Source organism: Strongylocentrotus purpuratus, unplaced genomic scaffold (assembly GCF_000002235.5).
Source record: "Strongylocentrotus purpuratus isolate Spur 01 unplaced genomic scaffold, Spur_5.0 spur5_scaffold_16, whole genome shotgun sequence".
NCBI lineage: Eukaryota > Metazoa > Echinodermata > Echinoidea > Camarodonta > Strongylocentrotidae > Strongylocentrotus > Strongylocentrotus purpuratus.
The window spans coordinates 32,790,390-32,806,715 of record NW_022145601.1 but is presented as its reverse complement, the minus strand read 5'-3'; the positions used below and the strand labels follow the sequence as shown (position 1 = coordinate 32,806,715).

The window sequence follows — 16,326 nt, the reverse complement described above, 5'->3', positions numbered from 1 at the left end:
GGGAGGAGAAGAGGAGGGGTGTTACAGCTACACCCACCATCTTCAGATGAATATGACAGAACAAGCGGCTAAGGAGTGACTTAAAGGCTTGCTGTAGTGATCGGTAGAGGAGGGGCTTCAAAGGGATATTGGGTTCTTACCAAAATGCATCATTATTAAAATGCATTGTAAAGGAGCCGTTAACCCTATCTTGCCCGGCATTTTTCGCGATAATTTTTCAACGCAAAAAAATCTTGCATTGAAATTTTGTGACTTTTTTCTTTAGAGTCTTGCGCATCTTTTGAAAGAAATTTTTCGAAAATCAGACCTACCATTACAAAGTCACGTGTCCTTTTGTCTTTGCATGTCAGCCCGAAAATCGCTCATTTTTGTGATTTGTGGAAATCTCATTTTTCGAATAATTCAATTCAATTTAGTATTTATTGTCCATTTCTGGATATTTGATTTTCACTGGCGTAACATATACAGATTAACATTTACTAATGTATTTACAAAAATGTAGACATTAACAGTGAATACACAAGGTTTAACATATGATTAAGCACAGATTAACAGAGGATCGAATGTTGTTTTATAAACACTAATTCAGAACAATAGTTAACATAGTAAATGGAGCAGAGCAAGAGGAGGTGTCAGGTGATCAAACGATTTAACAGGTGAGGTAAATATAAATATACTGATATTCTGAGGAGGTTTGGTGTCCAATCTACCCATACATGTATTTTCGTTTTAAACCAATTTGGGAATTATTAATTAGAGTTATTAAAGTACAACACTGGGTCTTTGAGACATTCTGTTGAACATATGGATGGAGTTTGCTATGAATGATTGCCGAGTTCTCACTCGTGCAGACCTGGGCACACACAAACGAAAGCCTGACCTATTGTAATTGTAATTAGTGTGAAGCGGGTGGGTGGGGTCGTTCATGATTCGTTTGACTTTAGCAACTACTCTTTCTTCATACAGTGTGGATACTGCGTGTAGGCTACTGCCAATTATCTGTTGTGCTACTCTCCTCGTACCGTCTAACTTCTTCTTATCTTTTTGAGTTGCATTCCCAAAATAGCATATTATGTTGTATGTAGCTACACTCTCTATCAATGATCTGTAGAATAGAGTCGGAATTGTTTTGTCTACATGCATTTTTCTCATCATTCTCAAGAAGTACATTCTCTGATTGCACTTTTTTCTAAGCAAGGTAACATTTGATGACCAGTCGAGTGAATCAGATACCGTTGTTCCCAAGTACTTATAACTGTCAACTCTTTCCACAGCCGACCCCTGAATAGTAAGCGGTGGTCTTGCTCGTGGACTTCTCCGAAAATCTATAATCATTTCCTTTGTCTTCGAGACATTCAACTTGAGATAGTGTCGTTCACACCACTGTACAAATCTGTTTACACAGGTGGCATAATCTTGTTCACTTCTGGTGTCTGACATAAAGCCTGAGATTACAGTATCATCTGCATACTTAATCATTTGACATGTTGGTGATGTGCTTATACAATTACTGGTATACATGTAGATAGAAAATAATACTGGAGAGAGGACACAGCCCTGAGGGGCTCCTATGCTGATGAGTTTCACTTTAGAGTTTACATTTCTCAAGTGAACATATTGTTCTCTTTCATTTAGGAAATCCTGTATCCATAAAATGAGGGTAGGGTGTGCTTTTATCTCAATTAGTTTCTTAATCAGTATGTGCGGTACAATTGTGTTGAATGCACTTGAGAAATCGACAAACAAACATCTTACAGAATTACCAACGTGGTCCATGTGATTATATATATTATGGAGAAATGTCAAAATTGCATCGTCTACACCTCTACCTTCCCTATAAGCAAACTGCAACACATCTATCTGATCCCCAACTTGCCTCATGAGGTGTTTCAACACAATCTTCTCTAAACATTTCATTACGCTACATGTAAGGGATATGGGTCTGAAATCATTCATTTCTTTCGTTTGTTTACCTTTTGGGATAGGGATAATTATTGAGCGCTTCCATAACTGGGGGATTATTCCTAGACTTAGAGATTTCTCAAATATTTTAGTAAACACTGGGGCCAACTGATCCTTACATACTTTCAGAATTTGGTTACCTATTCCGTCTGGTCCGGGCGACTTGTGTGTTTGTAAGCTTGCAAACATTCGTCTAACATCATGCTCATGTATTTGGATAGGTACTCTGAATGGAATTTCGTCTATTACCTTACATTTCATTTCTTCGTTTTCAATAGAGAAATTTTCTACATCAAATCGGCAATAAAAGTCGTTGAGTTCGTTAACAAATTCACTATCTCGATCAACTACCACAGGTTTAAATTTATCTTTATTGTAACCAGTAATATCCTGCATTGTTTTCCATGCCATCCTGGGATTGTTTTCACGGAAGTTCTGTTCAATCTTTTCCTTGTAGGAATGTTTACATTTTTCCGTCTGACGCTTGATTTTTCTTTGGATATTCTTTAGTGACTCAGAGTTTCCAGCTGAGAGTGCTGCTCCCTTCTCTCTGAGCAGATCGCGAAGCTCTTTATTCACCCACGGCTTGTTGTTAGGGTACACTTTAACGAGTCTGTGTGGGATTGTCAGTTCAATGCAGAACTTGACGTAGTCGGAGACAATAGTTGCTTCTTCGTCCAGAGAGTTCGCGGAGTTGATTAACAAGTCCCAGTCGGTGCAGTCTAGGCATGGGCGTAACGCCTCGTTGGTTTCTGGGGTCCAAGCGTATCGTTGCCTAGTGACGGGCTTGCTACGTTTCAGTTTCTGTTTATATGCCGGTATCAGCTGTATGTTCCGATGGTCTGATCGGCCTAGTTGATGACACGCCCTGGACTCGTATGTGTTTGAAATATTTCCGTAACACAGGTCTAGGGTGGCATCCCCTCTTGTAGGAATTTTAATGTTTTGTTCGTAATCTGGTAGGGAGTTTTCTAGCCGCAACTGGTTAAAGTCGCCCAAGATGAAAATTGGGGCGTCAGGGGCAGCTGCCTCTAAACGATGCGTGTTCTCAGTTAGGATTTCACTGGCAGTGGTTAAGTCTGCCCGAGGATGTACGTAGCAAACTGTTACAAATATCTGGGGAAACTCTCGGGGGAGATAAAACGGTCTTAGTCCCACTGAGATTAGCTCTATGTCTGGTTTACAAGTCACATCTTTCACCGTCCAATTTTGACACCATTTTGAGTTTATGTATAGGCATACACCTCCTCCCCTCGTCTTTCCGGACTCTCTCGTTCTGTCCCCTCTGACCAATTCAAAATATGGAATATGTAGAGCACTGTCTGGTATCGAGTCATTTAGCCAAGTTTCACTAAATCCCATGAGACATGTTTCTCTGTATTCATGCATATATCTTGTAAGGGTTTCTAGTTCATCTATCTTGTTAGCAAGGGATCGCACATTGCCGATAATCATACTAGGTAGGGCTGGTTTCGTACCCCTCTTTCTTGAGCGTACCCTGAGTCCCCCTCGCTTACCTCTCTTACGCGGTTTTACTTCATGGCAAAATCCATCAAAGCCTTGTGGTCGTGCTGTTGCCGGGGAAGTGTCGCGTAGGCGAAGGAGCTCAGTTCGACTATAAATCAATCTTCTATGCTGAGGGAAAGCTTCTATAGCAGAAGTTATCCAGAATCCGTTCAGGAAAACTAAAAGCATCAGGAACCCAGCCAGAACAAATCTTGTTTTTAGGAACGACATAATGGCTGAATGTAATTAACAAAAATCCTCCAAAAAGAATGAAATTATGGGTAATTCCAACAGAAACACCAGTGAAGGTCGCCACAGTGCGGCGCCCTAATGATAGTGATAAAGAGATAAAACATTGGTTATTTGGTCTTGTTTATAGTTTAGGGGTTTATTTTGGGGTCAAAATAGTTGAATTATAGTTGGAAATGAAATAAAACAACAAAAACAATAAAATACATAAGTTAAAAAAACAATGCAATACATAAGAAATTATCAAAACAATAGATAACATAAGGAATAACCTGGCTCTTCCAATATTTTTGGCTGTATTATTATCCCAAATGGTCTAAATAATATATGTAGTGAAAATTAATGTTTAACCCTTACTGTACTGGGCTATTTTGAGCACCTCCTGACTGGGGGGGGGGGGGGGGGGGCCTGGGAGGCCCCCCCCCCCCTATGATCTCGGCCGTCGGATGTCCGATGAACACGAAAATTTGCATGTTTGTAGATATTTACGTAACGAACAAGATGGTGTTATTAGTTTTTTGCGAATATGCACATTTTTGTCGTTATAGCCTAATTAATTATGCAAAATGCTAATTTTATGCATTTTACAGAAAACGTGTCAAACTTCACTTTTTGAACGTTGAAACTCATTATTCATATGAAACTTCTTTTCTAACACAAAATATTTATTTGGATGTAATTAATAATGATAATTTATGCAAATTTGATGCGATTTTCAAATATTTATTTTCTTATGTATTTTATTGTTTTTTTTATTTCTTATTATATCTATTGTTTTTATTTCTTATGTATTCTTTTGTTCTGGAATACATCAAGTTACTTTGAGAAACATATAAAAGCAATTCGATATCAATTTATATCACCCACTTAGGAAGGAATACATCTAAACCTGTATTCACATTTCTGCTTGTACATGAATATATGCAATTATAGCATATTTTTGATGACATGCGCATACTAATTGTTATGTAACACTTCACGGGTATATCCGATTGCGACGAAAATGGTATCAAAACGTGCGTAAGACTTGAGGGAAAAAAGTCATGAAACGACAATTCAAAATTTCAAGCGGTTGCGGCTCAATCTCCGAAAATGTCGAGGGGGGGGGGCCTCCCAGGCCCCCCTCCCCCAGTACAGTAAGGGTTAAATATGAAGAATATATGATTTATGGATAAAAATGTGAATGTTATTACCATATTTGCATAAATTACCATAAATATGCAAATTAGTGAATTTTTCAAAAAAATTGAAATTACCATAGTATTCTATTTCACTTCACTTGACATGCATGCAAATTTTTGCGGCGATCGGATGTTTCACGGCCGAGATCATAGGGGGATGGGGCCTTAGAAGCCCTATGCAGTTTCAAAATAGCCCGGGCTAAATAATTGTAATTGAGATGCTTCTGTAAAAGTGTTTTCAATTTTAATCCTCGACCTCTCTTATCCCACTGAGCAGTTGCCAGTAAGTCATTCCCTCCAAGTTAGTATGGTTTTCCCAAATATACAATTACCGAGATTTTTTTAAAGTATTGCTTTTCAATAGGTTCCTCACGTTCTACTAAATCTATCATATGGATTGAGAATCATTGAGACGTCCTCATATATACTACATGTATTGTATATATATATTTATTTTATATGTACATCTATATTTTTTGTAAAATGTGGAACAAATAAACTTGAAACCCTTGATTCTTTCAGAGCCAGAGACCTGGGTGGAGCCCAAGTTCCCAACAGAGTGTTACTTCATGACCCTCCACTGCCAGCACCTTGCCCTGCTGCCGGCCTGCAGGCACTACTCCCAGCGGATCAGGACCTTGAGGGAGCTCTCCAGGCTAACAGATGATCTTCAGAACCAGGAGCCACAGTGGAAGGGGACTCCCCTGGAGCGCAGGAACAGACAGCTCCTGGAGCGATGGAAGTCACAGACAAAGGTCAGTTAAAGGGCAAGACTGGTCAGGCTGTTATCAAAGAAGCTGAAAAATCGGACACATTGGCCCAAATTCACAAAGGAGGTTTGTCGACAAACCTAGGTTTATATGTGTCATTTCGAAGCGTTTCAGACCAAGGTCTGATAGCAGTAACCAATAAGTTTGCGCAAAATAGGACAACTATTAAGAAAATTGATATATTAACATGCCATGGAACACTCATCCCCTCTCGTTCAGTCACACCACACCACATCCATAGAATAATTACCAAGATAATATGATTCGATTTTAAGGAAATTATGGGTTTTCCCGAAATCAATTATGAGGTGATCATGAGGTTAGTTGATATGTATGTAGCCTATGAATCATTTTAGTCAAAGTTTGAATGCCAGCCACCCATCTATAACCTTTGTCATTCGTCACCCAAGTTAAGTAATTGGGTAACTCAGAGCTGCCAAATAGTACGAATTTCCCGTAATTTTAGATTCATAGCACCGCTTAGGAAATTATTGATTTATTCCCAAAATTACTGATTTTGAGCCTTGTGATTACCAAGTTTCTGTTCTGGAGGTTGGAAGCTCTGGACTAACTTGGTTTGGATATTTTTTTTTTTTTGCTTGGCATGTACATTGGTCAGCACTTTGTTTCTTCTGGAAACAGTGCTATATAAATAGAGTTACTACTATCTCCATACACAGTTATCTGTGCATGTCCCTACATGTGTTTGTTTTTACTTCTCTTTTCTCTAAACAGAAAATTGAGAAGGCTAAAGTGTGTGCTGACGCTGGTCTCCTCCATGAGAACCTACTCAGAGGCTGCTTCCAGTTTTATGGCACTGTCATGTCTCTTCTAGTCGGACTCGTCAGTCCTAAGGGACCAGCGTAAGTGTCTGTTTGGGGTATTATATATATATATATATATATATATATATATATATATGTATACATGATGTAGAAGAATATTCAAGAACCAATTAAAAGAAATTGATTATGAATGATTTAGAGGCTGCTTCCAATTCTGTGACACTGTCATGTATCTACTAGGGGGACTCGTCAGTCTGAGGGACTAGATTTGAAAGCATGATAATGATTTTCTAAAAATCAAAAACTTTTCTATGATATAACCTCCCACTGCTATCTTTTGAGTCATGTCAGAAAGAATGAGTTTATTGCTCTAATAGTGATATTGATACCCTGAGGAATAATTATTCTAGAAGACCACACAATATATGTGCATTTCATCATTTCTGAGTTCACTTTAATCTTGCCCTCAATCTTCTTACAGCCTGCCATTACATACAGACATTCCACCAGCTTTTGCTGCCCTGCCAGAATACTACATTGAAGACATCGCTGAGTTTCTTCTATTTGTCGTTCAGTAAGTCTGCTATTCATTCAAAATTTAATATTTGTTTAAGCCGTGATTTATGGAATAACTACAAATCAGATGAACATCTTCAACGGTTTCGGTGCGATGTTGGTCAATTTGTACATATGACTGCTTCATGAAGTTTCCCGCTTCACAAAATATGTTTTTATCAGTGTATATATCACTGCTTCTGCCTAACAAGCTGGTGACAGAGTATTACATTCAGCTGTTAAGACTTGTTCTCATCCAGTTGTCAAACGTTATATTTAATTTATTTATTTCAATAAATTTTGCTCAAATATTGATCACGTACATACAACATCTTTTCTAATGTTCTTTCACCAGACACATGCCTCAGATCTTAGAGGACACTGCCCAACATGACATGGTACCGTTCCTTCTCACTTTCATGTGCTCAGGCCAATATCTCAAGAATCCTTACCTCGTTGCAAAGCTTGTCGAGGTAAATATGGATCTTCTTGTTCCCTGCTGTTTACATCAATGAAATGTGATTTTATTTTTTTTTGTTAATGCTAAGTTCACAGATAGATGCCAGCTTGGGTTTTTAATATCTTAGACGTCGTGGTCTGACTGACTGTTTGTAACCCTGTTGATGATGATGATTCTGCAGAGTGTTCTGTCTTGAGCCATACAATGGGCTGAGAAGAGTGATAGACCTGGTGGGGGGGGGGGGATATATGTACCTAATCGTAGTCATCACTCGAAAAGTGGTATTCTATTTGTACCAAGTCTGATAGAAATCATATGAGAGAAATCGTATATCTCTAGTTTCATCCAGTTTATAAATAGCAACACCCAACACAATAGTAACACACCTTTAGTAGATTCAATCGATGACTATCACAGAATGTTCTTGCTTTCCTCAGCTTTTGTTTGCAATAATGCAAGAATTTTTCAGCATTTCATAGAGTTTTTGGAGAGACTGGTAGGCCTGTTTCCTACTCATTAACTCTTTACCTGCTTTGCTCGACTAATGAGACAAAATAGGGATTGCCGCAGTCAACCTTTGTCACAGGACAATGTATGTACATCATTATATTTCAACAATGTGACAATGTAGGAATATCAATTGATGCAAAGCGTATTAAAAGAGTCAATTATAAGTTCTAAGTATCTACTCTCATTACTTGTAGGTATTCTTTGTGCTGAGTCCAGCCGTCCAGCCCAAAACTGCCAAACTCTTTGAGGCTATTCAACTCCACTCACTCGCCATTCCGCATCTTGTTCCTGCACTCATGAGATTCTACACAGGTAAGCCCCAAGCATGTAACTTTGTGTGGGAGATGAAACTGTGTATAAAATATGACAGGTCTGCCCCACATATGTTGAATTATGTTAGAGGGGTTAAATTTACCGACGGGTCAGTCCCACATATGTTGATTTGTGTTAGAGGTATCACAGGACAGGTCAGTCCCACATATGTTGATTTGTGTAAGAGGGGTTGCAGTACAGGTCAGCCCCACCTATAGTAAGTTGTGTTAGAGGGGTTACAGCACAGGTCAGTCCCACACATGTTCATTCTTGTTGGAGGGGAAATGATGCATAGTTTCTTTGACAGGTTCCATGTGTTCATGTGTTTGACAGGAAATAGAGTCTTATCCTTAGTAAGTCTGTCTAATGTTGACTAGATTGCTGGAGGGGCAGGAAGATTTAGCATTGTCCTTTCAAGTCAGCCCCACATTCTCTGGTGTCTGATAAGATCTACAGGGCAATGCAACTCATCATCTTTTGAGCAAAAATGACGCCTGGCTGGAATGCTCCCCAGGGAGTGGAGAATGTGCATACATTGTATGCAAGTAAGCCTGAATCAAATGACCGGGGTAATAATATATATATGTATGTAAAGCGCTTTGAGAAGGCCTTCGGTCTTGAAAAGTGCTTTATAAGAACTAGCTATTATTATTATTATTTTTATTAACTCACAAAGATCTCAAATCTTTAGAAAAAAATCTTTATTATTGTCCAACTCCACCCTTTTCATGTTAGACTATTATGAATTTGTTTGAGTGTCGTGTGTATAGTTACAACACACCATTTATCTTTGACCCTGCAGATATAGAGACAACGGGAGCAAGCAGTGAGTTCTACGATAAGTTCAGTATCCGCTACCATATCAGTATCATCTTCAAAGCACTTTGGAAGATTCCTCTACACCAAGGTGTCTTTGTTAAAACCAGCGAGTAAGTCTTTCATCTTCCTTTTCACAGTAAAAAATGTATGCAAAAGCAACCCTGTAAGAATGATTTCAATGCAGGAAGTGGCTTAAATTGCCCAGACTTGAAATATAAATTGTATCAAATGCTTGTGGATCTTTCTATATGAAATTCAAGACTTCTAGACAAAGAACATTTAACTTCTGTTTGAAATTCAATACTTCTGGACAAAGAAAACTTTTTTCTTGTAAAATTTGAAAGTGGACTCATGACCACACAAATGAAAATCTAATGTGTCATTCATGTACATGTTTGCAAACATGGTGCTGCTGGAAGGTTCACCTTTATCTAAAGCAATTGAGCAAATTTGAAAATCAATGTGTTCTATTTTAACACTTTGGTTGCTTTCCTAGCCTCTCTGCACGTTTGTTTGCCACATGTGCAATTTTGTGCAAAATTATAAACACCAATTGATGGAAGGATTGCTTTGTGCAACAAAATGGCTTTGCAAATGTTCCCATTTCTGGTCTTGATTACTTTTACCATGTGTTTAGATTAATCTTGCACTGGATACAGTTAAATAATCTTGAAGCCTTTGGTATTTCCCAGGATAAATACAATGTGTGGCACAGGGAGATTACCAGTATGTGTGTGGCATCTTACGAGGTAATGACATCATAAAGTGAAGCTTGCATATTTACCAAGATTTTATTGTATTTATCTGTTACTTTTCAGGATCCAGGATTCCAACTTTGTGCGCTTCATCAACATGCTGATGAATGACACCACGTTCCTTCTAGATGAGAGCATTGGTTGCCTGAAACGCATCCATGAGGTCCAAGAAGCTATGAAGGATCAACAGAAATGGAGAGAAATTTCTCAGGTAACTCATGCTTGGGTCAGACCTATTAATATTAATAATCTGGATTAATATAGTGCTTAATACGGAATACCGAATCTCTAAGCACTTTTACAGATATTATTACTCCGGTCATCGGATTCATTCACGCACAATGTGCATCTCCACTCCCTGGGGAGTATTCCTACCATATGGTCACAGTAAAGGCATAGACGATTACTAACATAAATGCTTTTGTCATCCTACCTGGTCCCCAATTCTCTCTGGGGTATTGAGTGGCAAATGAAGATTAATGCCTTGCCAAAGGACATTAGTGCCATGTCTGGGATCAAACCTTGACTTTTGAAATTCAAGTCAAGTGCTTAAACCACTTGAACACCACAGTCTGGCTCCAGTCAGATTTGGAAAGAATTCACCCTAGCATTTGATATGAACATTCAAACATGTAACATTTATTACAATGAACAAGGATCTGAATAATCACATGACTGATAAAATCAAATTTTCAAGGTGTTTCATGTTAAATCGGCTCAGAATCGCTGTGACATCAGACCAGTAGTGCGATTGTCTCTTATGTACATAGTTGCGATTGATATCAACTCTTTGTAATACAGGGCCCAGTAGTGCGATTGTCTATGTAGTGTTGGTTGTGTGCAACTGTACGGTTGCTCCCAAAACAGCTCTCTTCAAGTATAAAGATTTAGTGGATATTAGAGTTTGTCTCTCTTATCGGTTACTGTTGTTAATATTGTAGTCAGGCATCTTCTAGACAAATTTGTGGATTGTTGATGTTGGATCTTGCTAAAATTTGAAGCTGAGTTATTGTGAAGCATCGCCAGTTGATTTGTACAAAGTCTACCATTTTGACTAGGTTTAAAAAAGACTACTTATTAATTTGAAAGTGTATTACAAAATTGCATATGACATTTAGAAAATGGTAACAACACATTTTACTATTTAAACATTTTAATTGCATAATTAAAACATGTATTATTTCATGATTGTTTGAAATTAGTTGTTTAGTTCATTAGAATCAGTAATTAATATAAAAAAAGATCGCTATAAGTATTGATTTCTTTATTCTTGTATGTATTTATAATTTGTTAACTGAATTGTATGAGTCTCCGGACTTTTTATTCGGTATGTTTTTATTTACAATAAACCAGAATTGAATATAATTTCTAGCCAATTCAGCTTTTATTCTGACTAGAAGATTTAAATGCACTAAAATTGGATGTTGATATTCATATCATTATTTAGGACCCAAATCAGGAAGATGATGCTAATTTCCTTTTCCATATCTACTATAATGACTGTTTCTTTCAAAATCAAATCACAGGAGGATGGTATAGAGTGATAGGCTTTATTGAGATCGATTTGACCTTATTCATTATAATTGTACATGTTTGACCCGCACTGACCCAGTTAATCACTGACCTCTACCTCTACCTCAGTGCAGACCATCACGTCCGCTCATTTACGTGCAGTTGTCCAAAAGAAGACGTAGATAGCGTCAACCATTATTTCCCATGCTACAGCCCCTTTTACATCTAAGGTCTCTTCTTATAACTCAGTTTTCTTTCTCTCTCTCCCTCTTCCTGTCTGTTGTAGGAGGAGCAACAGAGCAGATCTCGTCAGCTCTCTTCAGACCAGCGTCAATGTCGGTCCTACCTCACGCTTGCCAACGAGACCCTAGAGATGTTCAACTACCTCACTATACATATCAAGAAACCCTTCCTAAGACCAGTAAGTCAATTAACAACTACAAAATAATAATAATGATAATAATGATTGGATTTATATAGCACCTTTTCCAAAGGATACAAGGCGCTGCTCTCTTAGGCTATCAACAATTTAAGAGAATTTGTACAGGTAAGTAAAATATATTGCCTCTTACAACGACCAATCAGCAGACAATATCGTGCTCTCTGAGTTCCTTTGACAGTATACTGGATTCATTTATCAACTTGCATGATACTAGAGTGTACAGGCATATTTGAAGATCGGGTGCTGAAATTACAGAAGTAAAAGCAGCTTGTGAATAGACTATTTGATGAACCTGTTTGAGATTATGGTCCATCTCTTGATCACTGAATTATAGTCACCTGTTGCATTAACCCTGGTGCATTTGAGTGATGGATACTTATACAGGATAATATGAATGTGTGTGTTGAACGAAAGTGATATTTGCTTTCAATGCCATGTTTGGTACTGTCCTATGACAAAATTCAGATCATTTATTCTTCCCTGATTTGTGCAATCTTATCGTCTTTTCTTTGGTCAGTCTCCCTTTCTTATCCCTCTAAATATGCAGCCCATCTTAATAACTTGCTCTCTTGTATATTTGTTACACATCATAACCATCTGAGCCAGCTGCTTTCTCTTATCCAGATCCTTACATGTAAAACATTTCTATTCTCTTAAAGGTAAAGACTAGTTTTGGAAATGCCCCCCTCTCAAAAAATGAAATGGAAGCTCTTATTACCAATCATGTGAAAAAATATGTTTTGACTAATACGTGACCATACAAATTTTGTCGAGAAACCGCCCACTAATTGATATATTTGGTACATTATTATATCTATTTGGACCTAATAGATATAACGAACGTGTCGCGTAGTCCAAATACATCTTTCTCTGTACAGTACTTGTAACTTTACCAAAACCAGGCCAAATTTCTTATCATTTTGATGATTCCAGAACCTTGCAGTACAATACTTAAATGCTAGATGATCCACCTTATCTGATCAATTACTCAACGTTTCTTTCACAATGCAATGGCATGACCATAACTGGTCTTTATCTCTTAACATCTCTCTGCCCAGGAGCTATGCAGTCGTCTGGCGGTCATGCTGAACTCTAACCTCCAGCAGCTCTGTGGCCCAAGGTGCAATGATCTTCGTGTCGAGAACCGTGAGAAGTACGGGTTTGAACCACGTAAGATGCTTGACCAACTGACCACTATCTATCTCAACCTGGACAGCAAAGAACTCATCGAGGGTATCGCAGCCGATGAGGTCAGTTGAAGAATGGGTAGCAATATCCTGGGATCTTTTTATTCATTGTCACATTAACAATTTCAAACTCGATTTATTTTGAACAGGGCATATCATGTATTAGCCATGACAACAAAATCATAATTTCTCTTTTGGAGGGGGGGGGGGTAGTTGAAGAAGGACATGTTGGTATTTTCCATTCCATTTTATTTCTTATCTACCAAATCACATGAGAAATGAATGGAGATATGAATATTAATGTAAGGTACAAAGGACAGGAATATTCACGTATTTAGGGGTAAGGATATGTACGGTTGCAAGTGGTTTATTAAAAGTGTCTATGTGGAGTTATGAATATTAGCCCGCTGAATTTCATTCCAATTTAAAAGTTCCAGATGTACCGTAACCAAAATGTTAAGAATGAATACGTCTTCTAACGCATCGGTATCCGCCAGCTCAGGCACACTTGGCACGGGTCTAAACAAAGTAATACATACATCTGGGTCAATCAATAATCAATTTACATATTTATGTTTAGTTCTCCTAATTAAAGAGTTGTGTTTAGAGACCTTTTTTTTTTAAGATTAAAATGTCAGATTTGAAATCCCATCTAATGGATATATGATATTTTATGTTATTCCCACAGCGTTCTTTCTGCCAGGACATCTTTGCTGAAGCCATCCGCATCATGAACCGCAACAAGATCAAGACCTCGTCTCAGATCCAGCAGTTTTCTGATCTATCTCTGAGGGCTCATAAGATAGCTGAGATGAATCGACAGACTGATCTAGACCTAGAGGATGCCCCTGACGAATTCAGAGGTGAGTCGTCTTAACCTTTAGCAGTTTTTCTACAGATCTATATGAATTTACAGGAATTTATTTGGATTCTCCACTCTTTCATGGTTAAATTATTGACATTGATTGGTTTATTCTTGAATTCTCTGAGTTAATTTTGCATTTCTGGTGATAAAATTCCATTTCAAGAAAAATTGCTTGAAAGTAATTATGAAATGTTTGTCATACATAACCAGAGATATAACCAGAGAAATTGTAGCTAAACTAAAGTGCTAACTGTTATACAATTCTGAACGAATGACGGCTCTTGTTTCCATTTCTGGATATCTTGTGAAGAAGCTCTTACCGGTAATAGCACTAGTACTGTACATGATGGATTTATTATGTTCCATGTTTTGTTTGACATCACTTTGGACGAGGAGGTTTCATTTGGAAAGAAGACTCATTCTGTTTCTATGCATGTAGCAGTTCTCTTATCGACTGTTAAGAGCCAGAAAGGTTAAAGATAAAGTTGAGTTATGGTCATGCGATTGCGCGTGAAAGAAACGGTGTGGAATCAAGAAAAGGTTGATCATCTATAGCATATAAGTATTGGTGTGTACTGCAAGGTTCTTGAATCATCAAAATGATAAGGAATTTGGCCCAGTCTTGGTTAAGTATTAAACAAGCACTGTACACAGAAAGATATATATGGGACTACACGAACATGTGGCGTAAAAATCTGTCCCCAATTTTTATACTGTTACATGCCATATTTAGAATATTAAGGCATTTGAAGAGCCATGCTTTTCAGGGCACATTTTTAATCTGATGTTCTTTCACACTTACATAATAACAATGATAACGCTCACAAATTATTGTTCACCTCTTCCCAGAACTCAACCTTCTCTTTAAAGGTTAACTCTGTGTAAAAAGATTTGACTTGCCACCCTTCTGTTCGTAGACAGATGATATAATACAGTTTTGAGTCACCTTTCTCTCTTTTTCCTGTCATCATTGCAGATCCACTAATGGCAACATTGATGGATGACCCAGTGATCCTCCCATCAGGCAACGTCATGGACCGTTCAGTTATAGAGCGCCATCTGTTGAACTCCCAGACAGATCCATTCAACCGTAGCGCCCTTAATAGTGAGATGCTCCAACCAGGTAAGAAGTAAAGCAATTTTGATATGAACTTACAGACTTTCAACTTTCAGGTTGCAGACCTTGCAGGAGACTCTAGTAGAATACATGAGAAATGCTGAAGCCATGAGGCTGCATGCATGCTACCGTTATAGTGCTTTGTACATGCAAGCTAACCATTGATTCACTGCCATGTGCGTGCAAGGGCGCATACGTAATAGCAGTTATTGTTCATGCTCATTGGACTGTGCTGTGTGTTTCATAGAACCATCGCATTAATCAGATTTTCTCCAAAACAACCTGGCATGTGGGGTTTGGGGTTTGGGGCTTGGCACAATGGGGATTAGCCCTGTGGCATGATCAGAGTTAAAGGTCGGCTGTACTAGTTCAGCCAGAAAGAATTAGACCACACAGCGAGGTCACTGACAGTTAGTTTTCTCATTAACTCAGCTCTCAATTAACATAAGAAAAAGAGGATCATGGGGGACCAACAGGCACCGATTGGGGAAGTTTTCTATATAGAGGGAGCAAGTAGCTACAAGTAGTACAGTGTGGCTTTAAGAGGAAGAGCCATAAGGGGAATGAAACGTTCAACCCCACAGTGTGTGAAAAAACGGACACTAAATGATGATGATGATGATAATCTTAGTGGATAATTAGTCATTTTCATGGGGTTGGACGTCTGGAAAAATCATGTATTTCATTTAGTCAAGATAAGTCCTTACTTTGTATACTGTATACTGTAAAACCAGAGAATTTCACTTGCAAGAAACCTATGTAAACCTAATGTACACAAACTTCTCATTGGTCCAGTTTCACTAAGTTTCATGCAGCGAAATAAATAGTTATTTTTATATTTTTATTTATTAATTTGTTATTAACAAAAGTATTGCAACAAAAACAAGAGACGTTCTAGATGGTTTGTCCCGCATTAATGTTTATTACATTGAAATCCACTTGAGCAGCCACTTGTGCAGAAAGACAAACTGTCTGTAAAGAGAAATTCTTTAGTTTCCCTAAATATCCTTTATCATTGATACCTGAAATATAGAAACCTGTACATTAAGACCATCTGCTTGTAAAGACCACATTTCTTGTCTCTCTTGAGTGATCTTTATATACAGGTATCACTGTTTTGTAATCATGATTTTCCCTCCTTCCCTCTATCATTCCAACAGCCACTGAACTGAAACAGAGGATACAAGAATGGATCCATAACAAGATGAAGAAAGAGTGATGATCTAGTGAGAGTCAGACCAGGGGAGTGTTTCACAAAGACTAAGATTAACTTAAGTTGGACTTAACTATGGCAGGCCGATCATGCCACTAGTTCCTCTAACCATTCCTGGGATTGATT

General features: G+C 38.0%; 1 protein-coding gene across 2 annotated transcripts in view; it reads left to right on the top strand.

Moving 5' to 3' along the window:
* The window catches only part of LOC580304 (ubiquitin conjugation factor E4 B), a 32,426-nt gene extending 16,100 nt beyond the window's left edge, over positions 1-16,326 (top strand). For both annotated transcript variants that reach the window (XM_030987301.1, XM_030987300.1), the window contains 12 exons: positions 5,421-5,653; positions 6,404-6,531; positions 6,935-7,027; positions 7,364-7,481; positions 8,173-8,290; positions 9,093-9,219; positions 9,928-10,075; positions 11,663-11,797; positions 12,877-13,068; positions 13,694-13,868; positions 14,847-14,993; positions 16,148-16,326. In XM_030987301.1, coding sequence (XP_030843161.1) covers positions 5,421-5,653; positions 6,404-6,531; positions 6,935-7,027; positions 7,364-7,481; positions 8,173-8,290; positions 9,093-9,219; positions 9,928-10,075; positions 11,663-11,797; positions 12,877-13,068; positions 13,694-13,868; positions 14,847-14,993; positions 16,148-16,206 — 1,673 coding nt within the window. In that variant the 3' untranslated portion in view covers positions 16,207-16,326. The remainder of the gene's footprint in view (positions 1-5,420; positions 5,654-6,403; positions 6,532-6,934; positions 7,028-7,363; positions 7,482-8,172; positions 8,291-9,092; positions 9,220-9,927; positions 10,076-11,662; positions 11,798-12,876; positions 13,069-13,693; positions 13,869-14,846; positions 14,994-16,147) is intronic.